Raw genomic sequence first — 27,600 nt, 5'->3', positions numbered from 1 at the left:
GAAATATATACCTTTATACTGTACATCTTGGTAGTAGACTAACAATGTGCACTGAAAATCTTCAACAACAGTAAAAATTTCACAGAATAAGGATTCATGTTCTCCTCAAAAAATAAGTAACTGTAATACTGATCCCAGAATATTAACCAAATTTTCTGTTTTATCAGATTTGGAAGCATGCAGTCTCAAATATATTGCAAGTCATACCTAGCAGAGGAGAGGGACCATATGATGTGAAGTCTATACTTGGATGGATGGTCAGTGGGCCATACAAGGAAATAAATGAAATTGCAACAGATGGTGCTAAGCTTCAAAAACATACAGCTAATCGTGTCAGTAATACAAATAGAAGAAACATTGCATAAACAGTACATTGCATATGTTTCCAGAGTGCAGCTGTCAAGGGAAAGAAGAAATATCACAAGAAGACATGAAATTCACAGGCATTGTCTCAAAGTTTGCAAGACTGTTAGGGAGGCATTACTGCATTGTGCTTCAGAAAATAAAACACCAAACTTAAGAATTTACAACATTCTGTTATCCTAAATTGTCTCTAGTGTGTGCTTGGTGTGTGTGTGCCCTGCCCGGGGTTTATTTCCTGCCTTTAATGGATGGATGGATGTTTCTAGATACAGTGCATCCGGAAAGTATTCACAGTGCATCACTTTTTTCACACTTTGTTATGTTACAGCCTTATTCCACAATGGATTAAATTCATTTCTTTCCTCAGAATTCTACAAACAACACCCCATAATGACAACGTGAAAAATGTTTACTTGAGATTTTTGCAAATTTATTAAAAATTTAAAAATTGAGAAAGCACATATACATAAGTATTCACAGCCTTTGCCGTGAATCTCAAAATTGAGCTCAGGTGCATCCTGATAAATTCAGTTGACTGGACATGATTTGGAAAGGCACACACCTGTCTATATAAGGTCCCACAGTTAACAGTTCATATCAGAGCACAAACCAAGCATGAAGTCAAAAGAATTGTTTGTAGACCTCTGAGATAGGATTGTCTCGAGGCACAAATCTGTGGAAGGTTACAGAAAAATTACTGCTGCTTTGCAGGTCCCAATGAGCACAGTGGCCTCCATCATCCGTAAGTGGAAGTTGTTCGAAACCACCAGGACTCTTCCTAGAGCTGGCCGGCCATCTAAACTGAGCGATCTGGGGAGAAGGGCCTTAGTCAGGGAGGTGACCAAGAACCCGATGGTCACTCTGTCAGAGCTCCAGAGGTCCTCTGTGGAGAGAGGAGAACCTTCCAGAAGGACAACCATCAATGCAGCAATCCACCAATCAGGCCTGTATGGTAGAGTGGCCAGACGGAAGCCACTCCTTAGTAAAAGGCACATGGCAGCCCACCTGGTGTTTGCCAAAAAGCACCTGAAGGACTCTCAGACCATGAGAAACAAAATTCTCTGGTCTGATGGGACAAAGATTGAACTCTTTGGTGTGAATGCCAGGGGTCACGTTTGGAGAAAACCAGGCCAATACCATCCCTACAGTGAAGCATGGTGGTGGCAGCATCATGCTGTGGGGATGTTTTTCAGCGGCAGGAACTGGGAGACTAGTCAGGATAAAGGGAAAGATGACTGCAGCAATGTACAGAGACATCCTGGATGAAAACCTGCTCCAGAGCACTCTTGACCTCAGACTGGGGCGACAGTTCATCTTTCAGCAGGACAGCGACCCTAAGCACACAGCCAAGATATCAAATGAGTGGTTTCAGGACAACTCTGTGAATGTCCTTGAGTGGCCCAGCCAGAGTCCAGACTTGAATCCGATTGAACATCTCTGGAGAGATCTTAAAATGGCTGTGCACTGACGCTTCCCATCCAACCTGATGGAGCTTGAGAGGTGCTGCCAAGAGGAATGGGCGAAACTGGCCAAGGATAGGTGTGCCAAGAAAGTACTGAGCAAAGGCTGTGAATACTTATGTACATGTGATTTCTCAGTTTTTTTATTTTTAATAAATTTGCAAAAACCTCAAGTAAACCTTTTTCACGTTGTCATTATGGGGTGTTTAATCCATTTTTGAATAAGGCTGTAACATAAAATGTGGAAAAAGTGATGCGCTGTGAATACTTTCTGGATGCACTGTACATACATACATACATACATATACACATACATACATGAATATATATACACACATACATACACATATATACATATAAATATACACATATACATATAAATATACACATATACAATTACAATATGTTTTGGTATACACATGTTTATTTCCTTTATGTGCATTGGAACAACACAAAAAAACAGGAAAAAAACCCAACTCTGACATCATTTAACGCAAAAATTCAAAAACTGGGCTGGCAAAATTATTGGCACCCTAAACTTAATATTTGGTTGCATGCCTTTTGGAAAAAATAGCTGAAATCAAGCGCTTACTATAACCATCAACAAGCTTGTTATACCTCTCAACTGGAATTTCCGACCACTCTTATTTTGCAGACTGCTCAAGGTCTCTCAGATTTGAAGGACGCCTTCTCCCAACAGCAATTTTGAGCTCTCTCTCTAAGTGTTCAATCAGATTTAGATCCGGACTCACTGCTGGCCACTTCAGAACTCTCCAGTGCTTTGTCTTCAACCATTTCTGGGTGCTTTTAGAGGTATGTTTGGGGTCATTGTCCTGCTGGAACACCCATGACCTCTGACACAGACCCAGCTTTCTGACACTGGGCCCTACATTGTGCCCCAATATCTTTTGGTAGTCTTCAGATTTCATGATGCCTTGCACATAGTCAAGGCATCCAGTGCCAGAGGCAGCAAAACATCTTAGAACCTCCACCATGTTTGACTGTAGGTACTGTGTTCTTTTCTTCGTAGGCCTCATTCCATTTTCTGTATACAGTTGAATGATGAGCTTTACCAAAAAGCTCTACCTTGGTCTCATCTGTCCACAAGACGTTCGCCCAGAAGGACTTTGGCTTCCTCAAGTACATTTTGGCAAACTCCAGTCTGGCTTTATGTTTCTGTGTCAGCAGTGCGGTCCTCCTGGCTCTCCTACCATAGCGTTTCATTTCATTCAGATGTTGACGGATAGTTCGAGCTGACACTGTTGCACCCTGAGTCTGCAGAACAGCTTGAATATGTTTTGAAGTTGATTGGGGCTGTTTATCCACCATTCGGACTATCCTTTGTTGCAGTCTTTTATTAATTTTTATCTTCTGTCCACGTCCAGGGAGATTCGCTACAGTGCCATGTGTTGTGAACTTCTTGATTATGTTGTGCACAGTGGACAAAGGAACATGAAGATCTCTGGAGATGGACTTGTAGCCATGAGATTGTTAATATTTTTCCACAATTTTTGTTCTCAAGTCCTCAGACAATTCTCTGCTCTTCTTTCTGTTCTCCAAGCTTAGTATGGCACACTCAGACACACAACAGAAAGGTTGAGTCAACTTTTCTCCATTTTAACTGGCTTCAGGTGTGATTACTATATTGCCAGAACCTGTTTCTTGCCACAGGTGAATTTAAACGAGCATCATATGCTTGAAATAAAACAATTTACCCACAATTTTGAAAAGGTGCCAATAATTTTGTCCAGCCCCTTTTTGGAGTTCTGTATGAAATGTCAGATTTGGGCTTTTTTCCCTGTTTTTTGTGTTGTTGCAATGCACATGAAGGAAATTATATATATATATATATATATATATATATATATATATATATATATATATATATATATATAAAAAAATGTGAACCAAGGTAAGATTATAAGGCAAGAGTGTCCCCTTCTCTCCCTCCAACACCCAGCAGATAAGATGTTAAAAAAGGCATTTTGTAAGACTGTAAAATTTCAATAAAAAGCAGAAAAATGGAGCTAGTAGTGTAAATGTACACAAATAGAAGGTTACTTTAAATGTTTTGAGACTAATTGAGTTATACTACTGTGAATGTAGTGGCCAAGTGGACTCAAGGAAGTCAATGACAAGTCAAAGGAGTAGTTAGGAGCCAAGACATAGGGGTAATCGTTCTAAACGATTTACAATTAGGTAAATGTTCTAAACATTGTGCGACCAGCACGTTACACAGTAAGCATTAGCCTGAAATGGACAACAAAATAGTTTGCTCCTGGTTTATTGTTTACCAGATGCAGCAGAGCAGCTATGGAGCTGTCCTTGTGCTGCTGGCATTGGAGACGGTGATCCTGGTCATAATTTGATTAGCATTTTCGAAAATTAACGAAATTTCCGTTACAAATATTATTATGGTTTCACAAGTTTCATTATAACAGGATTCCATGTGTATTTTTATTTTAAACATAAAATTTACTATTGAAAAGCTGGTGCTTAATAAACCTAAAAGGATACATCTTTTAACATTTAAATATTTACATTCAGAAAAATTAAAATAGAATACAAAATGGCAAAATAAAATGTGACTTAAAATGCTTTGTTTTTACCTTACAAGGATTACGTCACCATATTCATTAAATTGCTGAAGGAGATGATCAATTAGACTGTCATTAAAGAAATCACTTTCGGAGTTGGGACTACTCAGTGAAACTACAATAGTTCCATCAGGGGGCCCTTGTGCAGCAATAACATCTTTGTAAACTCTCTGTCGGGCTTCTGGGTCCACTTCCAGAACATCAACATCCAGAGCAGCAACAACTGGTCTAAAAGAATTAGACAACATGTATTAGTATAATTAGCTAAACTAAAAAAAGAAGATACCATTAGAAATATTATCAAGGCAAAATATCAACATACTAGCTGTACCCCGTGGCTCCGCCCACATAGTAATGAAACAGGACAAACTTTAAAAACCAATAGACGCTGACACTATATCTGATTTTGTTCAGCTCTGATGAGAGAGCATTCCCCGCGTGGGGAGAAAAGCACATGGGCATTATATCTCTGGCAATCAGCAGCTAATCGCTAAAACACATGGAGCTCTGATCTCTCTCTCAAAAACATCACACGTTGCTCCTTAAAAATCTGTAAATGATAATGCCTGTTAAACAAACAGGTATCGCTAGTTAAGTGGAAGCAAGATGTACTCCAACACGTGGCGAGACGTAGACCAACCTGAACAGAGGCTAGCGAGTGAATGAGGAAGGCCCCGGTGCTCTCAGCCCACAGTCACTCTGTTGGATTTGCATTAATACATCGATACAGCAAGCAAACTATGGTACATAGTGTGATGAGAGAAGTCGCAAAATCAACCGGAAAATTCAAGCAAATTATAGGAAACAACCAGATCTAAATCCGTTAAGTAATTCTCTCGTGAAAATCGGACAGCCACACAGACAGAACACGCATGGACGACGAAATTTTTAAAACCGCTTCTTAGTGAACACCTATGGGCCAAGGGTAACCTACATTCCAAATTTCAAGTCCCAAGTCCTTATGGTTTGGGAGATTTTGTAATGAGTGAGTCACTGGTATTTGGCTGTTATATATATACACTAGGGGGCTCTGCTCCCTGCTTGCTTCGTCCACCCCTGGGTTTGGTTTACTGGATACACAATTTAAAGAGATTGTTATTTTCATGGGAATTGTTACATATGCATTATTTTAACTTTGACTTTAAAACTTTTGTAAAAACAATACTTGCCTTTTATTTCCGGCTCCGGGTGTGATTAAATCTTTCTTGCAGGACATATAACGCTGCTCGTGTTGTGAAGGTGTGTGGCTGAAAGCATGCTTAGGAGATGCCGTTGGATCATGCTGCTGTCTTTCTGCTGCTGCTGGTGATCTGTGTGTTCTTTTTGTCGCGCTGCAAGTTGATAATTTCAAAGCCTGTACAGCAGCTGTACTTTTGCCACTTCGTGTCTCTGCCACTTGCATTGTGAAGGGGGGGCTGAACGCACGTTAAGGAGCTGCAGTCGGATCGTCTGTTGGATTGTTGCTTCTGGCGAGCTGTGTTTTCTGCTTGTCGAGCTTTGCGTTGATCATTTCAAAGCCTGTAGAGCAGCTGTCCTTTTACCACTTTGCATTTCTGCCACTTGCATTGTGAAAGGGGGTGGGGGGGGTGTGGCTGAACGCACGCTAAGGAGAAGCAGTCGAATCATCTGCTAAATTCCTGCTGCTGCTGCTGGCAAGCTGAGTGTTCTGCTTGTCGTTGTTTGAAGAACTGGGAGCACATGATGTCTGTCGGCCAAATGCATTCCAACAACTGCTTGGTTAGATGTCCGTGAACTTGATTTAAATGTTGTCTCACGGATCGTCAAATTGTCTTCCGAGAAGGTCAAGTCTCGTCTCCCTAGTCTCCCTCCCAGGATATTTTTTTTATTATATATATATATATATATATATATATATATATATATATATATATATATATATATATATATATATATATATATATATATTCATAGCATTTGTAGTCTGAGTCCCGATCTGATTGTATGGGTGGTTACCAACCAGGTAACGCATGTGGTTGGTCTGCAGTCTGCAAACATCCTCCACGGGCCCTCTCAGTTGCAAGAAGCAGATCATAGAATGTTACATAGTTTACTGTCAAATAATGTAAAGAGTAGGCGACACGTATTTCACTCTTATTTGGGCTCATCAGGCGTACGCACTCCACTGCACCCCTCGCAGTAATCGAACCTTGGATGTCAGCATCAGAGACAAAGTCCCTTTATGCTGTGCCACGGCATGTGGTTCATTTATCTGACAGCCAGGAGTATAACCACCCATACAATCAGATCGAGACTCAGACTACAGATGCTATGAATGTAATTACTGCGATACTCTGCATTATTTGACAGTAAACTATGTAACACACATATTCTCTCTCTCTCTTATATATATATATATATATATATATATATATATATATATAAACTGCTCAAAAAAATTAAAGGAACACTTTGAAAACACATCAGATCTCAATGGGAAAAAGAAATCCTCCTGGATATCTATACTGATATAGACTGGGTAATGTGTTAGGAACGAAAGGATGCCACATCGTTTGATGGAAATGAAAATGATCAACCTACAGAGCCCTGAATTCGAAGACGCCCCAAAAATCAGAGTGAAAAAATTATGTGGCAAGCTAGTCCTTTTTGCCAAAATTTAATTGCAGCAACTCAAAATTGTACGCAGCACTTTGTATGGCCCCTGTGTTCTTGTATACATGCCTGACAACATCGGTGCATGCTTCTAATGAGGTGACAGATGGTGTTGTGGGGGATCTCCTCCCAGATCTGGACCAGGGCATCACTGAGCTCCTGGACAGTCTGAGGTGCAACCTGGTGGCATTGGATGGACCAAAACATAATGTCCCAGAGGTGTTCTATTGGATTTAGGTCAGGAAAGTGTGGTGGCCAGTCAATGGTATCAATTCCTTCATCCTCCAGGAACTGCCTGCATACACTCACCACATGAGGCCAGGAATTGTCGTGCACCAGGAGCCACTGTACCAGCATAGGGTCTGACAATGGGTCCAAGGATTTCATCCTGATACCTAATGGCAGCCAAGGTGCCTTTGCCAAGTGGTGCATCTGTCAATTCTGGTATTCTATGGCGAATGCCAATCGAGCTGCATGCTGCTGGGCAGTGAGCTCAGGGCCCATTAGAGGACATGGAGCCCTTGGGTCACCCTCATGAAGTCTTTCTGGTTGTTTGGTCAGAGACATTCACACCAGTGGCCTGCTGGAGGTGATTTTGTAGGGCTCTGGCAGTGCTCATCCTGTTCCTCCTTGCCCAAAGGAGAAGATGCTGGTCCTGCTGATGGGTTATGGACCTTCTATGGCCCTCTCCAGCTCTCGTAGAGTAACTGCTTGTCTCCTAGAATCTCCTCCATACCCTTATTGATGTGCCATCCTGGAGAAGTTGGACTACCTGTGCAACCTCTGTAGGGACCAGGTATCACCTCATGCTACCAGTAGTGACACTGACTGTAGCCAAATGCAAAACTAGTGAAGAAACGGTCAGAAAAGATGAGGAGGGAAAAATGTCAGTGGCCTCCACCTGTTAAACCATTCCTGTTTTGGGGGTCATCTCATTGTTGCCCCTCTAGTGCATCTGTTGTTAATTTCATTAACACCACAGCAGCTGAAACTGATTAACAACCCCTCTGCTACTTAACTGACCAGATTAATATCCCATAAGTTTCATTGACTTTATGCTATACTCTGATTAAAAAGTGTTCCTTTAATTCTTTTGAGCAGTATATATATATATATATATATATATATATATATATATATATATATATATATATATATATATATATATATATATATATATATATATATATATATATATAGTAAAAAACTGCTATTTTGAAAAGAATAGCTTCTGCATTAAATCTAAAGATACATAAATCCTGATACCCAAATCTATTCAATTTCTTATTTCTGATTCCAGGAATCTCTGTGTTACTGTATTTGGGGAAAATTATGATTCTGTAATTTACACAGCAAAATTAGCAGTGTTAACTCAAAGTAAAAATTAAAAGTGTACAAATGAAAAGGGTTTCCGTATATACAGTTCAGTTAAGTGATAACTTCACAACAGTGCTTTGTAAAAATATATGCACCCAACATGTATGTGAGCAAATTAAACTAACTTTATGCAACTTTTTCTCTTCATTTACCAATATATCTACTCATAAATTTACATTGGAGAGGTTAACTGTGGTGGATTGTTTCTCCCCAGCCATGTGACTGCTATGTACAATAAATTCAGTAATACAAGACTTCTTCAAGAATTGTGAAATAAATGAATGGAAGCATGGTTGGATTCTTTATTTCTTTCTTTTTATTACATTCCATTATTCCTTCTGGGTTTTACAGATACTGGCAAACTGACTACATATTTATTGACAATAACTACAATGTTTCCCCGAAAATAAGACAGGGTCTTATATTACTTTTTGTTTCAAAAGATGCACTAGGGCTTATTTTCAGGGGATGTCTTATATTTATTCATGTACAAAAATATACATTTATTCAAATATAGTCATGTCATCTTCTTCTGGAATATTGTCATAATTCTCCACATTCAAACCCTGGATTTCAGCCTGAATTTCTTGCTACTCCAGCCGCTTTTAGGATCCTCCAGGATCGTTGTGCGTTTGATGAATGGTTCGATGTAGTAAAGCAAAATGCCGACATACAAATGCATTCATGGTGCTTTTATATTCAAGAGTCGCATATTCTTCAAAGTAATGACACAATACATTTTAAAAGTCTCACAAACCATCTTCTGTACCGTCTTTTTTTTTTGCGCCTTTACAATATACCATCAGAATGTACGGCAGCTTATTTGAGCCACAGAGAATAAAAATGAGGACATAATGAAAATGTCTATTTTGTGATTAAAGTGAAAATTTCGGCATTAACCTTGTAGTTTACTTTTATCATTAAAGCAGACTGTTGTAAACGTCATCTTAAAACCGACCCAGTTGTTAAATCGCTATGCGCTTCTAAGGATTCCTCCTGAACTATAGCATCGCCCCACAGAACACATTACATTTATGATTGTCCAGCTCTCTGCACATTTAGAATTCTTAGACTTATACTTGATATCACTTTCATGATGAAATGCATTAAAATATTTATGTTACATTTTACAGATAAATTGTTAACTTTGTTTAAATAATGAATACTGCTAATAGTTACACATAACTATTATTATTAGGGATTTTGTTTCTATGTTGCGCTGATGCTGCTGGAATGGGCACATCCCCGAATTGATGGTTGTAATCATTAAACATCTTTTTCAGAGATATTGTGGCAAGGTGTCTTCGGAATTTAACGGATGTTTCGGGTACACGTGTCGCATTTTGTGTAGTATAAACCTGGCGTTAGGCGCCTTACTTTTCAGCTGATGGTCTTGACTAGGACTTATTTTTGGGGTAGGGCTTATACTACAGAGCAGCCTGAAAATCATGCTAGGGCTTATTTTTGGAGTAAGTCTTATTTTCAGGGGAACACGGTAACTGTTAGTTAAATAATGTAACTGTAATGCTACAGTTACCTCTGATCATGCCTGTTAATTAAATGCACTACTATTAGCAAATGATAGGTTTGTTAAATAAATGTCTTTACAAATTAATTTATTTTGTAAGGTTTATAAATGTTTTTGGGGCTTCCCATAATAGGACGACACGCCGATGACCATCCCAAAGTGTGATTGCTGCGTCTGTGGAAGATAGCCTGTTGGTTGCTGGGGAAAATACAGCTTACCGTAAAAAACAAATCTGAAAAGATCACTGTCACACTATGAGCACGGGTGATGCAAGGAACATTATAACTGTAGTCAACAGTATTACTTGGCCACTAACGTGGCTATGACCCTGTCTGATTGTTGTGTCTGTATATAGGAGAGTGGTAGATCCTGCTACAATAAATAACTGTGCTGTTCCTGTGTCAAGCTGAATAAAGTTGATTTTGCTAAAGTATTGAGGCTCAGCCTCGTGTTTTGGGGTGTAAGACAGGGACTTGCACGTCAAAATTTACTCAGATCTTTTAAACTCTGAATACATCTCATAGATCTCTCTCAGAAACCCTCAATTGTAATTAAGAGGCCAAATATAATTTTACTCTATGCAAACATGAAATTAGCCATCTAGAAGGACAACAGAATTAATGAATGGATGCCTAATGCTGATCTTTTGGGAAAAAAAACTGACTCAAATATTGTTCAACCACTATTCAGTATGAGATTGAGTGAATTACTTTGAACATATCCATAACATTAATATAGAAGTATAATATTAAAAAATTAAATGCATAAGAGACCTAGAAGATTATTATTGAAGTTAATATTTTATATTTAAAAGGGCATGGAATAAAAAGAGATAAGAAAAATATTTATGGAATACTATTAAACAAACAAATGAATCCCTGTTATTATAAATAAATCCAACAATAAAAAGTGGTTTCAGTTCCAATGCTGCTAATGTGGAATTTGAATTGATTCCTAGTAAGGATGTCATGACACAATCATTTTTGTGCTCAGTAATTTGTTTTAAAAAGAAATCTGAATAAGGTTGTTAAGAATGGTAAAATAAAATGGTTGGAGAGTGGAGATGTTGCAGTCTGTTTAAGTGTGCATAGGGATGAAAAGTTACTTTGTCACATTAAGCTTGAACCTTTTATTTGCAGTCCGTATAATATGATTTTTTCATTTAACATATACATAACTTAACTGATAAAAATAACATAAATTAGGTGTGAAAAAGTTAATACCAACATTGGCAATGCATGAGAAAAGTTACAATATTACAGATGAGTTGTAAAATACACACTGGCTGCATTTGAGTATTTACGTTGTTTCAGACTACTAGGACCACATTCAGAATGCAATTCCAAGTGACTTAATTCAGGCTGTTTGACTGTTTAAATTAATTTTGCAAGTGATTCAAATCAGATATGACCGAGTACAAATATACATCTTAAATCTGCAAAACTAATATATATCAATTCATTAGTAAAATGAAATCTACCTGCGTGGAGTTTAGATGTTCTCTCTGTGCCCACATGGGTTTATTCTGTGTGTCCAGTTTCCTCCCACAGTCCAAAGACATGAATGTTAGAAAGATTGGCAATGCTAAATCTGATCCTGATATGTGTATGTGTGTGTGTGAGTGTTCACTCTGCTATTGCCTGACTCTTTTTCCAGGGATTGTTCCTGCCTTATGCATGAGGTTTGCAGGAACAGACTCCAGCATACCCAAGATGCTGCACTGGATAATAAGTTTGTAGGATGGATGGATGGTCAACCATCTACATGCGGACTATAGTGCAGAATGTTTCTCAGTTCACAAAGGCAAGTGAATTAATTATCTCTGTATTCAAAAACCTTTTGACACAAGAGGGGGCCACTCTGTAGGACTCTTTTGGAAACATATGTGACTGAGACATGACAATTCAGAAAACATGTAGCAATTGGACTTTACTGCCAAGATTTTCTTTGCATTTCAATCATTATCTCACCACACAGCTTCTGTAAACATATACATTTAATTTAGATCCATGAAATACACTGACTAGCCTAATAAACTACAAAATACAGTAAAAATATGATGATACTTCAGTGAAAGTATAATGATTAACATTAAACATTTACCAATGATTCCTGTTTGCCATATCCTCACACAGATATGCAAAAAGGTCAGTCTCACAATCCCATCAATGCATGATGTGAGAGTCTTTCTAGTGAAGGAAAAAAATTTGGGCAACCTTTATTTTATTATATATGTCTCCAAAGCTATTGAAGTTTGAAGATTATTGATATTATCATCATTATAATTGTTGTTTCTACTGTTGAATTATCATTTATGTTGTAATGCGTCACTCCACGGAGTGGGAAATGTGGGACACCAGCCTGCTCTCTAGGTGTCTAGTATGTGGGATTGAGAGTGACCAGGATGATGGTGCAAGACAGGGAGACAAAGACACAATAGGGTTGGGTTTTTACAAAAATAAAGTGAGCTTTTATTTACAGGTGAACACCTGCAAAAATAATGTCCTACTGAAAATATATATTAATACACAGTCCAATACCACAAAGGACTCACAAAACAGTTATAAAACGAAGCCCAAAAATTATGACTATTTACAGTATTTACAGTGCTGACTGAAAGTCCCAAATGAAAAAGAAAAATGCACACAAATTAATCAAACCCATATATGCACAAAACTAAAGCCGTCGTACTCCACAGAAATCCCAGTCAGGAAGTTGCTCCTCCAAACAGTGTATAATACAGGGTTTACTAAGAAAAACACTCAAAATACAGAAAAAGTGTATATACAAAAATAAACAGTGCACCATTAACCACAACCCAAAAAAAAACCTCCAGCAAAGCAAATCCAGAGATATTTACATAAGACGACAAAATATATTTACAATAGTCAATGCACAAGCAGTAGTGCTTGGTAAATTCAAGACAGCATTCTACCAAGTACTTCTCCCTCAGCAAATTCTAGCCAAAAAAAACCCTCTAGAGGCCGGAAATTCTCTTTTGTATTCGGCGCCTTTGTGTCAACCAAATAAGTCGCTGAATGTCATCCTTCCACGGGCATGCGATGACGTAGACGTGTCTACCAACAATGGCGTCTCCCGCCCCGCAAAATTTTCTATAAAAATGCGGCCAGCTGGCGCACGCACACGTAGCTGTGCCGACCTTTGACACACAAACTGCGCTTCTCCCAAAAGTGAAAGCAAGCCCTTTTTTTTCCTTCCCTTGCCCGAGCTACTGCCCAGACAACTGCCGATACGGGATCCCACTTCTAAGCTGTGGCAAGCCGATACTACAACGCTTCACACTTACTCTAACTTTTCTAAACCCCCCAACAAATGTCTCTCTTTTAACACTGCAGATGACATTAATTTTATTTAATGGATGGTAATGCCATTTTCCCCATTCACCCTTCAAAGCTTTGAATGAATTGGCATCTACACCGAAAACTGCTGTATCAGCAGGGTCTGTTTCTGAAAGCAGGATTAGTGTGAAATCCAGTTAACACTAGAATCCCTGAAGCTTCCGAAAAAACTCACATACAGAAAGTATTCACAGCACATCACTTTTCCCACATTTTGTTATGTTTCAGCCTTATTCCAAAATGGATTAAATTAATTTTTTTCCTCAGAGTTCTATACACAACACCCCATAATGACAATGTGAAAAAAGTTTACTTGAAAATTTTGCAAATTTATTAAAAATAAAAAAATTGAGAAAGCACATGTACATAAGTATTCACAGCCTTTGCCATAAAGCTCAGAATTGAGCTCAGGTGCATCCTGTTTCCCCTGATCATTCTTGAAATGTTTCTGCAGCTTAATTGGAGTCCACCTGTGGTAAATTCAGTTGATTGGACATGATTTGGAAAGGCACACACCTGTCTATATAAGGTCCCACAGTTGACAGTTCATGTCAGAGCACAAACCAAGCATGAAGTCAAAGGAATTGTCTGTAGACCTCCGAGACAGGATTGTCTCAAGGCACAAATCTGGGGAAGGTTACAGAAAAAATTACTGCTGCTTTGAAGGTCCTAATGAGCACAGTGGCCTCCATCATCCATAAGTGGAAGAAGTTCGAAACCACCAGGACTCTTCCTAGAGCTGGCCGGACATCTAAACTGAGCCATCGGGGGAGAAGTGCCTTAGTCACGGAGGTGACCAAGAACCCGATGGTCACTCTGTCAGAGCTCCTCTGTGGAGAGAGAAAAACCTTCCAGAAGGACAACTATCTCTGCAGCAATCCACCAATCAGGCCTGTATGGCAGAGTGGCCAGACGGAAGCCACTCCTTAGTAAAAGGCACATGGCAGCCCGCCTGGAGTTTGCCAAAAGGGACCTGAAGGACTCTAAGACCATGAGAAACAAAATTCTCTGGTCTGATGAGACATAGATCGAACTCTTTGGTGTGAATGCCAGGCATCACGTTTGGAGGAAACCAGGCACCGCTCATCACCAGGCCAATACCATCCCTACAGTGAAGCATGGTGGTGGCAGAAACATGTTGTGGGGATGTTTTTCAGCGGCAGAAACTGGGAGACTAGTCAGGATAAAGGGAAAGATGACTTCAGCAATGTACAGAGACATCCTGGATAAAAACCTGCTCCAGAGCGCTCTTGACCTCAGACGGGGGCGACAGTTCATCTTTCAGCAGGACAATGACCCTAAGCACACAGCCAAGATATCAAAGGAGTGGCTTCAGGACAACTCTGTGAATGTCCTTGAGTGGCCCAGCCAGAGCCCAGACTTGAATCTGATTGAACATCTCTGGAGAGATCTTAAAATGGATGTCCATTTAGAATAAAGCTGTAACATAACAAAATATGGAAAAAGTGATGCACTGTGAATACTTTCTGGATGCACTGTAAATTCCTTCGCACCTCTCCATCAGTGTCTTTTGTTTTGCAAATGTGTCTATCAGCACAAGCACCAAGCAGCCTGCTATTCCATCTTTGTCCCTGACGATGCTGAAGTCAGTCACAAACTACTCAAGTCTCTTTACAGTGGTGTGAGGTGCATGGAGTTGTATAGGATAAATAATATATTGTTATTTAGAATATACATTTAATGTGTGTTCTGTGTCTACAACGATTTGTGTAAGTGTAGGATGGCATGAAATGTGAGGTAAGAAATGTTGAACACATACCTAAAGCTGAAACTTTTTCAATGTTATACTAATAATGATGTGAAGTGTATAATGTGTGAAGACTTTAGTCCAAATATCAAATAAAATGTGTGCTTTTATTCAAGAATATAACCAAAGAAATAATAATCATTCAATTTACATTTTGCTGTCATTGATTTAAAAACCCAAGCTCAAATGTCAATCGATAGAAAACTGATATGTATTCTTGGATGTTGCAGGTAAGAATTGCTGTCTAATAACCAAAATTTTCCTGGTTCAAGTCCGGGCGCTCCGCGTTTTGAGTAGTAAGCTGCTATTATTATTACTATAATACAATAAAAACATACATTTGAATTGAGTCTATAACACACGGTGTAAATTTTGGCTACTTGTAAAAGTTAGCGCTTTTTTTTTTATTATTCATTTTTATTCAGTGTCAGTGACGTTCACATGGTACAACGAACTTGCCTCTCCCTCTCTGAGTTAATGGCATTTATCTCCATTCTTTTCCCAAGAGCAGTGCTGTGGCTGATGCCTGCTCAGAACTATTTGTTGTACCAGCAATCAAAGATATGATTTCCTGTGACCGCTATCAGACTATCATGTGGAATTTGCGCTTTGACAACAATGACACAAGTGCAGAATGTGTGAAAACCTACAGATTTGCTGCGATTTCGGACATCTGGCAATGTTTTGTTGAGAACTATGTTTTGAGTTACAACCCAGGATAAAGACTTTCCGAGGCTGTGATCATAAAGCTTACAGAGCCATTTATGGACAAAGGAAGAACCGTAACAACAGACTGCTTCTTCATAGTACTTTAGCTGGCTAATAGACTGCTGCACCGCAACACAACGGTGCTTGGCACCGTAAGTAAAACGGGACTTCCATCTTCAGCTAAAGTCACTTAAGTATGCGAGCAACTCGCCACACCAATGTTTAAATCTGGCAGTGCCATGCTGATGGCAAATCTGGAAAATGCCTGTCAAGTGCGTTGCAGTGATTCATGCTTGTGCAAATCTCTGTCATAGCATCTCACTCCTTATGCTTCATAGCAGGTCAAACATATGATAATGGAGACGACAAAAGTAGAAACTACAAGCAACTTAAGTTATACAAAAATTTAGGAAAGAGGGAACAAGTACAAACATGTACTCAGAATTTCCTAAACACTGAAAACCACCTCACGGTTGCATTACCTATTGATCATAGCTATTCAATATTTCTTAGACACTCATTAGCAAAGTGCAATAATGACCTTCTATCCATCATAGGCTATTATAGCCAACAGTTTTACCTTGAGATTTCAACAGAGATTTTAAATCTCCAGTGAGTACTAATTTCAAAATAGTTATGTCAGAGATGTTTGAACTTCAAAACCCCACAGATCATTTACAACTTAGAATAGCATAGATTTTTCTCTCATCACTTCAGTTATCTATTAAAACTATTTAGGCTTCATTTTCAACCACATGATATTGTAAAGTGCTATTAAAAAACATGAATTTATGTATCCTAGTAACACATCAAATTGCATTATTTTATTTCTGTTACTTTTGAATATGATTGTTAAGTAAATAGATGGTGTAAGGAAAAGACTATGTGTTTGAAAGATTAATTTTAATCCAACAACAATTGACAGTGGTGAATACAAACACCTTCACAATGGCCACATTCTCTCTAAAACTAGACTTTCTCTATCCCCTCTTAGTGGTGTATGTATAGAGCACAAAAATAACTTGTTTCAAAGGAAAACAACATTTAATAAACAAAATTTAATATTTGAACTGTTTTATGAAATCACTTAAAATGTTATCACTTACACAATCTTGATATTAACCTTTCTGAATATAAACTGCTCAAAAAAATGAAAGGAACACTTTTTAATCAGAGTATAGCATCAAGTCAATGAAATTTATGGGATATTAATCTGGTCAGGTACGTAGCAGAGGGGGTTGTTAATCAGTTTCAGCTGCTTTGGAGTTAATGAAATTAACAACAGATGCACTAGAGGGGCAACAATGAGATGACCCCCAAAACAGGAATGGTTTAACAGGTGGAGGCCACTGACATTTTTCCCTCCTCATCTTTTCTGACTGTTTCTTCACTAGTTTTGCATTTGGCTACAGTCAGTGTCACTACTGGTAGCATGAGGCGATACCTGGACCCTACAGAGGTTGCACAGGTAGTCCAACTTCTCCAGGATGGCACATCAATACGTGTCATTGCCAGAAGGTTTGCTGTGTCTCCCTGCACAGTCTCAAGGGCATGGAGGAGATTCTAGGAGACAAGCAGTTACTCTACGAGAGCTGGAGAGGGCTATAGAAGGTCCATAACCCATCAGCAGGACCAGCATCTTCTTCTTTGGGCAAGGAGGAACAGGATGAGCACTGCCAGAGCCCTACAAAATGACCTCCAGCAGGCCACTGGTGTGAATGTCTCTGACCAAACAACCAGAAAGACTTCATGAGGGTGACCCAAGGGCCCCATGTCCTCTAATGGGCCCTGAGCTCACTGCCCAGCAGCATGCAGCTCGATTGGCATTCGCCAAAGAATACCAGAATTGGCAGATGCACCACTGGTGCCCTGTGCTTTTTACAGATGAGAGCAGGTTCACCCTGAGCATGTGAAAGAAGTGAAAGGGTCTGGAGAAGCCATGGAGAACATTATGCTGCCTGTAACATCATTCAGCATGAGCAGTTTGGTGGTGGGTTAATGATTGTCTGGGGAGGCATATCCATGGAGGGTCACACAGACCGCTACAGGCTTGACAAAGGCACCTTGGCTGCCATTAGGTATCAGGATGAAATCCTTGGACCCATTGTCAGACCCTATGCTGGTACAGTGGCTCCTGGTGCACGACAATTCCTGGCCTCATGTGGTGAGTGTATGCAGGCAGTTCCTGGAGGATGAAGGAATTGATACCATTGACTGGCCACCACACTTTCCTGACCTAAATCCAATAGAACACCTCTGGGACATTATGTTTTGGTCCATCCAATGCCACCAGGTTGCACCTCAGACTGTCCAGGAGCTCAGTGATGCCCTGGTCCAGATCTGGGAGAAGATCCCCCACAACACCATCTGTCATCTCATTAGAAGCATGCACCGATGTTGTCAGGCATGTATACAAGAACACAGGGGCCATACAAAGTGCTGCATAATTTTGAGTTGCTGCAATTAAATTTTGGCAAAATGGCCTGCCACATAATTTTTTCACTATGATTTTTGGGGCGTCTTTGAATTCAGGGCTCTGTAGGTTGATCATTTTCATTTCCATCAAACGATGTGGCATCCTTTCGTTCCTAACACATTACCCAGTCTATATCAGTATAGATATCCAGAAGGATTTCTTTTTCCCATTGAGATCTGATGTGTTTTCAAAGTGTTCCTTTAATTTTTGAGCTGTTATATATATATATATATATATATATATATATATATATATATAAATTCAGGTGCACTTATATCTTTTTTTAGTTGAATGGTAGATATATAAAAGCATAAATGTATCAGAAACATGATATCTGCAGTTTGTTCTTTTTTTTTGTGTGAACAACTGTGTCAAGAATGGGCCAACACCCAAAAACATCCAACTAGTAGCCTTGTAGTCAGGAACAGAGAGTTGATTAAAAGGCAGAGGCTTATGCAACTTGTGTAGGTAATGCACAGGTTACAGTAAGTCCACTAACAGTTGAGTAGAATGGTAATGTAAGATGCACAGCAGAAGGCATAGCAAATAGGGTTTCTTCAAGGGTATGGTACAAAAATATGGTAGTAAGGTCATTGCAGAGGCCCAATTCTGAATAAGAAGTGAGTTCACTGCAGGGTGCATGGGTTCAAAACTTGAATGTAATCAAAATGTTCTTATTATAGTTCACTGCATTTAATGCGATTTGCACCAATGTACAATTCAACTGAGACTAAAAGCAACATTATTAAACAAGACATAAACATCAGTTTCTTTTTCCAAATAAATTACATCCTTTAATATCTATAACAATACATATACAAGACTGCATTTGGCTGTCTTGTTGCTGTGTGCTTATTTTTTCTGATTTACAGAAGCAAACAATACAGCAGCTACAAATAACAGTAGGATAACACCTAATGACAATAAGATTTTGAGAGGTAACCTTTTTAACCTGTTTAACAATATATTGTCTAATTTTATATAATATTACTGTATACTCATTCCTGTGATCCATTTTCACAATACAGTAAAATGCTTATGAGATTTTTTTTTACTTTATGTGCTACACAGACATCCTCTCAGTATCCTATTTCTTACCTGTGATCAGATGTTTTTAATTCTGCTCTGCCATAAAATAAAAGAGTTCCAGGTTTCCATGTATAAGTTGGCTTTTCTTCTTCATTAACACCTGTATTCAGTAAATTCACATCTTCAGCTAATAACAAAAAAAAAAACAAAAAACAGAAACATTACTGAAATATGTTGAATGCATTGATTCAACACTTATAAAGTAAATTACACGTCATATAAAAGTTGATTTAAGTATGTAGGATAATGGTTATAATTGGAGAAACTTTCAAAATTTTTTTTTTTTTATTATTTATGGAATCTGTGCATACAGAGGTGGCAAGAAATGAAAAGCAGTAGCCTGTGAGACTGCCAATTAAATGTCTTAACCTTACCCCGTGAATACACCATGTGTGCAGGTGCACAGTCCACTCAATGCATACGCTAACATTAACATGTTAGTCAATGTTAATCAAGCATTCCAAAATAAAGATTAGTAACAAATGTGTACAAGAATTAAGACAGCAGACATGTGATTGAAGATATATTAAGGTTACGTTCATATTGTGACATCATACAGGTACATGAAAATTGCATGATAAGTCTACTGTCATAAAACTGTAGCACATTAGTGTATCCTATCAGCAGAGCTTGTTATCTGTTGTACACTCAGCTATTTGAAACATATTCTTCAGTGCATAAACCTAGTAGCGCATACTTTTCAAGTAGTCAACCTAGTTAATAATTATGGAAAATGCAGTGGTGCACAAACAGCTGTGTTAATGAAAGAAGTGCAAGACACACTGGAGGGATCTTTACTGATATGTTTAGTTTGCATGAAAGTTTACTGCTTGAAATGCAACTGAACTAGCTGCAAATTGAAAGAAAGTAACGAAATGTCCCCTGATTCGGAACAAAGCAAACTGACTATAAGTGTGAAAACAGCCTTTTAGTTTGACTTGTGACATGCTAGTCAATATTTAAAAAATGACTTGCTTATTGATTACTTTCAATTGATTCTGATAAATGATAAAAGATAAATGACTTACAAAGTCTCACATTATAGAGCCACAATTATTATTTTTCAAATAGCATTCTTTTAATTTAAATTCCGTTGATGTACCGTAATCTACTTGAGTCACATGAAATAGATTATGTGTAATGGCTAAGATGTTTAGATGCTTAACATAAATTAGTGATATCAGAGCCAAGATTGATTTAACTCTTTAACTGCACGTCACTGTGGATACTGCCACTTGCAACTATTCCTTGTAATGTGGCCACTTTGATTTATTTGATAGGAGATGAGAAAATACAAACATTACAAAAGCTAAACACTGTTAAAGCTGTACAATTAAATTTGTATATGGCATGGATATTAGAGTATAAGAACAATCTAGAAGAGACAAGGTCATTCACCCCAAAAAAGCTTGCCAGTCCTATCCACTTAATTCTTCCAACATAACATCAATTCTAGTTTTGAAAGACTCTAAAATCTACCCCACTTTTTGGTCACTTATTCCATGTGTTTATGGTTCTTTGTGTGAAGAAAAACATCCTAAAGTTTGTGCAGCTGAACCTTAACAAGTTTCCAAACTCATTTTAACTCATTTCATTTTAACTCATTTTAAATTAACAGTCTCGATCCAGTCCACTAATTCCCTGTATAATTTTAAACACTTCAACCATGTCTCCTCTTAATTTCCTATTGATTAAACTGAAAAGTCTTGCCTCTTTTAATCTTTCCTCATAAATTATCCCCTGCAGTCCTTGAATCAGCCTAGTCGCTCTTCTCTGGACCTTTCCAGCACTGCTATGTCCTTTCTGTAGCCTGGAGACCAAAACTGCCCATGAGGCCTCACCAGTGCATTATAAAGCTTGATAATAATCTCCTTGCAGTTGTACTCTACACACTGTGCTATATAACCTAACATTCTGTTTTACACTGTCTGGTAGTTGATAGTGCTGAGTCAACTCTGACACCTAAATACTTCTCATAAGGTGTAATTTGAGCTTTCAGACCTCTCATTGTGTATTCAAACCTAACATTTTCATTCCTATGAATAAAACTTTACATTAAATTTCACCTGGTACAAATCTGCTCAAGCCTGTATGCTGTTCTAGTACCAATGTAATTATTCATCAGATTTTAGATTATGTGCCAATTAACCTAGCTTGGTATCAAGTGGGGCGACACGGTGGCGCAGTGGTAGCGCTGCTGCCTCGCAGTTAGGAGACCCGGTTCGCTTCCCGGGTCCTCCCTGCGTGGAGTTTGCATGTTCTCCCCGTGTCTGTGTGGGTTTCCTCCGGGCACTCCAATCCAAAGACATGCAGGTTAGGTGGATTGGCGATTCTAAATTGGCCCTAGTGTGTGCTTGGTGTGTGGGTGTGTTTGTGTGTGTCCTGCGGTGGGTTGGCACCCTGCACAGGATTGGTTCCTGCCTTGTGCCCTGTGTTGGCTGGGATTGGCTCCAGCAGACCCCCGTGACCCTGTATTCGGATTCAGCGGGTTAGAAAATGGATGGATGGATGGTATCAAGTGTAAATGTAACCAGATTATTATTTATATTCCTATCCAACAAATAATTTATAAATATTAAAAACAGCCGCAGCCACAACACTGACCCCTGAGGGACACGACTCTTAACATCACTAATTTCAGATACGGTGCTGTGATGTGAAATTTTGCATACAAGTTGATAAATATTCTGTCCTGTATGTATGTTACATTTTAAAGATAAATCGTTAAATTCGTTTAAATAATGACTACTGTTAATAATTACACATATGGGGGCGATATGGTGGCAGAGGGATAGCGCTGCTGTCTTGCAGCTAGTCACGTTGCTGGTGTTCCCTGCCTGAAGTTTTCATGTTTTCCTACTGGGTTTCCACAGTGTGCTCTGGCTTCCTTCCAAAGATATGCAGATTTGGGGATTTGGTGATGCTAAAATGATGCTAGTGTATGTGAGTGCTTGTATTCACCTTGCAATGAGATGAGGCTCTGTCCAGTGATTGTTTCTGCCTCGTGCCTAGCGCTAGCTGAAATGGGCGCATCCCTGGATTGATGGATTTAATCATTTAACATCCTTTTCAGAGATATTCCAGCAAAGTGTCCTCAGAATTTAATGGATGGTTCAGGCAATTCACAACACAGTAAAGCCGAACGTTTTCTCACCGTGATGATATCTAGCACTGCCACCTGGTGGTATCTTCCAGATTTATATATAGTACTTCTTTTTTGATAGATATATTTAAACAAATCTGTACCCTCAAATTTAGTGAGTAGTATAATCCATGCATTTTGCCTTGTAGTTTGTATTAATGTATTTCTAAAGTGGCAGTGATAGATTGGCCATCTAGCTCTGTGAAGAGGATTACTTTGTTTGTGTTTTGTATATTGTATTTGCCCCATTTTTTAACACTTGTGGCACTCCAAATGTACCAGGAAGGTGGTCTCTCTCTGAATTGTCTTTTCTAAGTTTTCTTCCTGTTAAAAGCAATTGCGGCATTCTTCGTGTGATTTTGGGCTATACAAGAAAAAAATTGTTGTTTTTCTATTTGCAAATCATCTGAGACATACACATTGTCAGGAAAAATCCAGGAATCTTGAAAAAATGAGGTAAACAAATCCAAAATGCGTGCAGGTGTTTATCAGAAAAACTTGCACGCCAATGTGCATGCACAAACACATACATGCACTCTTGTGCACACACCCCACTGAGATTACTGGTAAAAAACTGGAAAACTGACAAATGTCCTGAATTACTAAGTTTATGACATGCGCAATGTAATTGTGTTACAGGAGTCTCATTTTAGTGTGCACGGCATACTGACTAATTTTTGTAGAATGACATTTACAGAAGATCTTGAAAAGACTTTTCTTCAGTTTTCTTTGTTTAGTTGGATTACTTTAATCTCTCTGTATTGTTGAAACGGAGATGAAATAACCATTTATTAAAAATGTTACAAAAACCACATGCTTTCAAAGGGTGTCCTAATGTTTTCACATGACTGTATGTATGTATATATATATACCGATCTACATACTCGAATAATGGATACTTTATTCGCCATCAATGATTGTTTTGGTAAAGCCATACTCAGTGTATTCATTAGATGAACGGTAAAAAAGTAAGAGCGAGGAGGATGACTCATTGAGGCATGCAGGCTGTAGTGCGCTGGCCAACTCTATCTGAATTGCGCGATCACATTTGAAAAATATATCTTTTCAAGTTCTATTTAGTCCATATGTGTCAAACTCAAGGGCAGCGGCCACATCCGGCCCGGCGTGTAATTATATCCGGCCCGCGAGATCATTTTATATACTGTATTATTGTTATTAATGACACCCACTGCACGCCCAACCTACCTGGAAAGGGGTCTCTCTTTGAACTGCCTTTTCCGAGGTTTCTTCCATTTTTCCCTACAAGGTTTTTATTGGGAGTTTTTCCTTGTCTTCTCAGAGAGTCAAGGCTGGGGGCTGTCAAAAGGCAGGGCCTGTTAAAGCCCATTGCGGCACTTCCTGTGTGATTTTGGGCTATACAAAAATAAACTGTATTGTATGTATTAATGGCCCGGGTATATGAAGCGCTGGTAACACAATAAACTACAGATCCCATAATGCAGCGCTTCAGCTGCCTTGCCGAACACTTACCGCGTTAATCAAGTCTACCTTATGATGCTGCAAGTTATTGCAAAGCTAGAGTTATTGCGCACTGAGTTTGCACGGCGCTTTGGTGACTTTGAAGAACAAAAAAAGTCCATCTACATGTGGCTCGAACCTTGTGCATGTTTGGTAGCACATATCTGTGTGAGAAGCTCTTCTCAGTGATAAAGACTAACAAAACAGCACACAGGAGTCGCCTCACTGATGAGCACCTGCAATCCATCCTGAGAATCTCCACAACACAGAACCTCACACCAAACAGAAACGAACTTGTGGCCAAAAAAAGATGCCAGGCGTCCAGCTCTAAAATGACATATGAGCAAAGACAACTGAATGATTTGATTTGTTATTGCACGTAAGAGCGGGAGTCAACCGTTTTAACAAACAGCGTATTGCACTGATACGAAATAGCTGTGTGTGTATATATGTAGATATGTATGTATATGTATATATATGTTTATATATGTGTGTGTGTGTATGTATGTATATATATATATATATGTATTTGTGTGTATATATGTGTGTGTATGTATGTATGTGTGTGTATATATGTGTGTGTATATATGTAGATATATATGTATGTATATATGTGTATATGTATAAATATGTATATATATATATGTTTATGTGTGTGTGTGTAAATATATATATATATATATATATATATATATGACAACAACACTCATCACTCACAACAGTGACAAAACAATTACATTGACAAAGGTTACGTTATTTTCAAAATGTTTCCTTTTCTTTTCATTGCTTCTTTAACACACTACTTCTCCGCTGCGAAGCGCGGGTATTTTGCTAGTTATGTAATAATCAGGATAGAATTGAGGGTGTAGAGGTTATTGAACCACTAGGGTCAAGTGACCATAATATAATACAATTCTCAGTATTTTGTAAGAGTGCAGATGCAAAGACTAAAATTGTTAAGTTGAACTTGAAAATACGACAATGTCTAAGTAGGATACACTGGGATAAGCTTTTAAGTATGGAGACAGTTCAGGAGCAGTGGAACAGCTCTAAAAATGTTTTACATGTAATGCAGGACAGATACATACCTAAATTTGGAATTAATAGGAAACTAAAAAAAATCCATGGTGGATTAATAAAGATTTAAAAAAGAAGTTGCAAAGGAAAAAACTGCTTTACAAGGCATATAAGACTAATGATTGCAAAGTGAACCGTGAAACGTATGAGATCTTGAGGGCAACCATTAAGAAGGATATCAGGGAGGCTAAAAGACAGTTGGAGAGGAATATAGCAGATAAGGTGAAAGACGACCCTAAGAGATTCTTTCAGTATTTTAGTAGTAAAAGAACAGTTAAGGAGGAGGTCAAGTTCATCAGGAATAGTAAAGGGAAATTAAAAGACACAGACAGTGAAATAGCAGATGCCCTAAACTTACATTTTTCTGAGGTGTTTACAAGTGAGCAAGTGGATAACCTCCCAGAGGTAAACACGACTACTAAGGAGGTACTGAGGGATTTGGAAATTGTAGAGGGAGAAGTGCTGCTCAGATTAAATAAGATGAAATCAAACAAATCACCAGGGCCAGATAATATTTATCCTTGTGTTCTTGAGGAGGCTAGTGAGTACATATATAAACCCTTGACACATATTTTTAGGAAGTTACTGCACACTGGAGAGATTCCGAAGGACTGGAAAATGGCAAATATCATCCCATTATATAAAAAGGGTGACAGGGCAGATCCAAGCAACTATAGGCCAGTAAGCTTAACATGCATCACAGGAAAATTAATGGAAGGAATTATTAAGGATAAGATTGAGCAACACCTGGCAAGGACAGGAGTTATTCTGAACAGTCAGCATGGGTTCAGAAGAGGGAGGTCGTGTTTTACTAACATGTTGGAATTCTATGAGGTTGCAACAAAAGCATACGATCAAAGTGGAGCTTATGATATTATTTATCTGGACTTTCAGAAAGCATTTGATAAGGTGCCACATGAGAGGTTGGGCATCAAGTTAAAAGAAGTGGGAGTTCAGGGTGATGTTTTTAGATGGGTGCAGAATTGGCTCAGACACAGGAAGCAGAGGGTGATGGTGTAAGGAACCTCATCAAAACTGGCCGATATTAAGAGTGGTGTTCCACAGGGGTCAGTGCTAGGGCTGCTGCTTTTTTTAATATATATAAATGATTTAGATAGGAATATAAGTAACAAGCTGGTTAAGTTTGCAGATGATACCAAAATAGGTTGATTAGCAGGTAATTTGGAATCCTTTATCATTATAGGACTTGGATAGCATACAGAATTGGGCAGATGAAATTTAATGTCAGTAAATGTAAAGTATTACACATAGGAAGTAAAAATGTTAGATTTGAGTACACAATGGGCGGTCGGAAAATCGAGAGTACACCTTATGAGAAGGATTTAGTAGTCATAGTGGACTCTAAGCTATCGACTTCCCGACAGTGTTGATAAGCCATTAAAAAGGCTAACAGAATGTTAGGATATATAGCACAATGTGTGGAGTACAAGTCCCAGAAGGTTATGCTTAACCTTTATAATGCACTGGTGAGGCCTCATCTTGAGTACTGTGTGAGTTTTGGTCTCCAGGCTACAAAAAGGACATAGCAGAGCTAGAAAAGGTCCTGAGAAGAGCAACTAGGCTGATTCCTGGGCTATAGGGGTTGAATTATGAGGAAAGATTAAAAGAGCTGAGCCTATACAGTTTAATCAAAGGAAGATTAAGAGGTGACATGATTGAAGTGTTTAAAATTATGAAGGGAATTAGTACAGTGGATCGAGACTAGTATTTTAAAATGAGTTCATCAAGAACACGGGGACACAGTTGGAAAATTGTTAAGAGTAAATTTCGCACAAAAATTAGGAAGTTTTTCTTTACACAAAGAACGATAGACACTTGGAATAAGCTACCAAGTAGTGTGGTAGACAGTAAAACGTTAGGGACTTTTAAAACTCGACAATGTTTTCTTGGGAGAAATAAGTGGATAGGATTGGTGAGCTTTGTTGGGTTGAATGGCCTGTTCTCGTCTAGAGTGTTCTAATGTGCTACTGTTCTAAGCCCTCTGGTGAAACCCATATTTATAATTCCACAAGGCATATTGGGAACTGTAGTCCTGAGAGGCAGCCGTGTTGAGGTACCTGGGTGCCATCAGGGGGAGCAAGCCCGGGAACATTGTCCCTGCTTTGGGGAACTTCTGCCTGACAATGGAAATACATCCAATATGTAATGCTTTGACCCCAGATGTACTCCTGTAGGTTTTTATTTCAACACCTGCTTTTAATTGGACTCCTACACTAATTAAAATGCCTGTTATTTCTCAGTTTCTGCATGTTGGGGTAAATGTAGAAATTACAAAATTAACTTTGGTCATTTTTTTATTAAAATGTACTTTTTTTTTTTTTACTTTTTAACAATATTTTCATTCTGTTATTTAATGCATTATTTACTAAATAATGGGTAAAACACTCAAGTAGTTGTAGCCTTCCATTGTTGAGCATTGTTTAACCAGTTTTCTGCTCTGCAATGAATGAAGAAAAAACTGCAGAGAGAAGGGGCAAAATAAACAAATGAGAGTGAGCATTTAAACATAAATACATATTTCTAAA

General features: G+C 38.5%; 1 protein-coding gene across 1 annotated transcript in view; it reads right to left on the bottom strand.

The window, feature by feature from the left end:
• The window catches only part of synj1 (synaptojanin 1), a 488,307-nt gene that overhangs the window by 120,192 nt on the left and 340,515 nt on the right, over positions 1-27,600 (bottom strand). The window contains exons 19-20 of the mRNA XM_039746285.1: positions 19,366-19,483; positions 4,433-4,648 (exon numbers count right to left, since the gene is read on the bottom strand). Of these exons, the coding sequence (XP_039602219.1) occupies positions 4,433-4,648; positions 19,366-19,483 (334 nt within the window). The remainder of the gene's footprint in view (positions 1-4,432; positions 4,649-19,365; positions 19,484-27,600) is intronic.

Source organism: Polypterus senegalus, chromosome 2 (genome assembly GCF_016835505.1).
Source record: "Polypterus senegalus isolate Bchr_013 chromosome 2, ASM1683550v1, whole genome shotgun sequence".
In the NCBI taxonomy this organism is placed as follows: domain Eukaryota; kingdom Metazoa; phylum Chordata; class Cladistia; order Polypteriformes; family Polypteridae; genus Polypterus; species Polypterus senegalus.
Note: the sequence above shows the minus strand (reverse complement) of the source record. Positions and strands in the feature narration are given on the sequence as shown.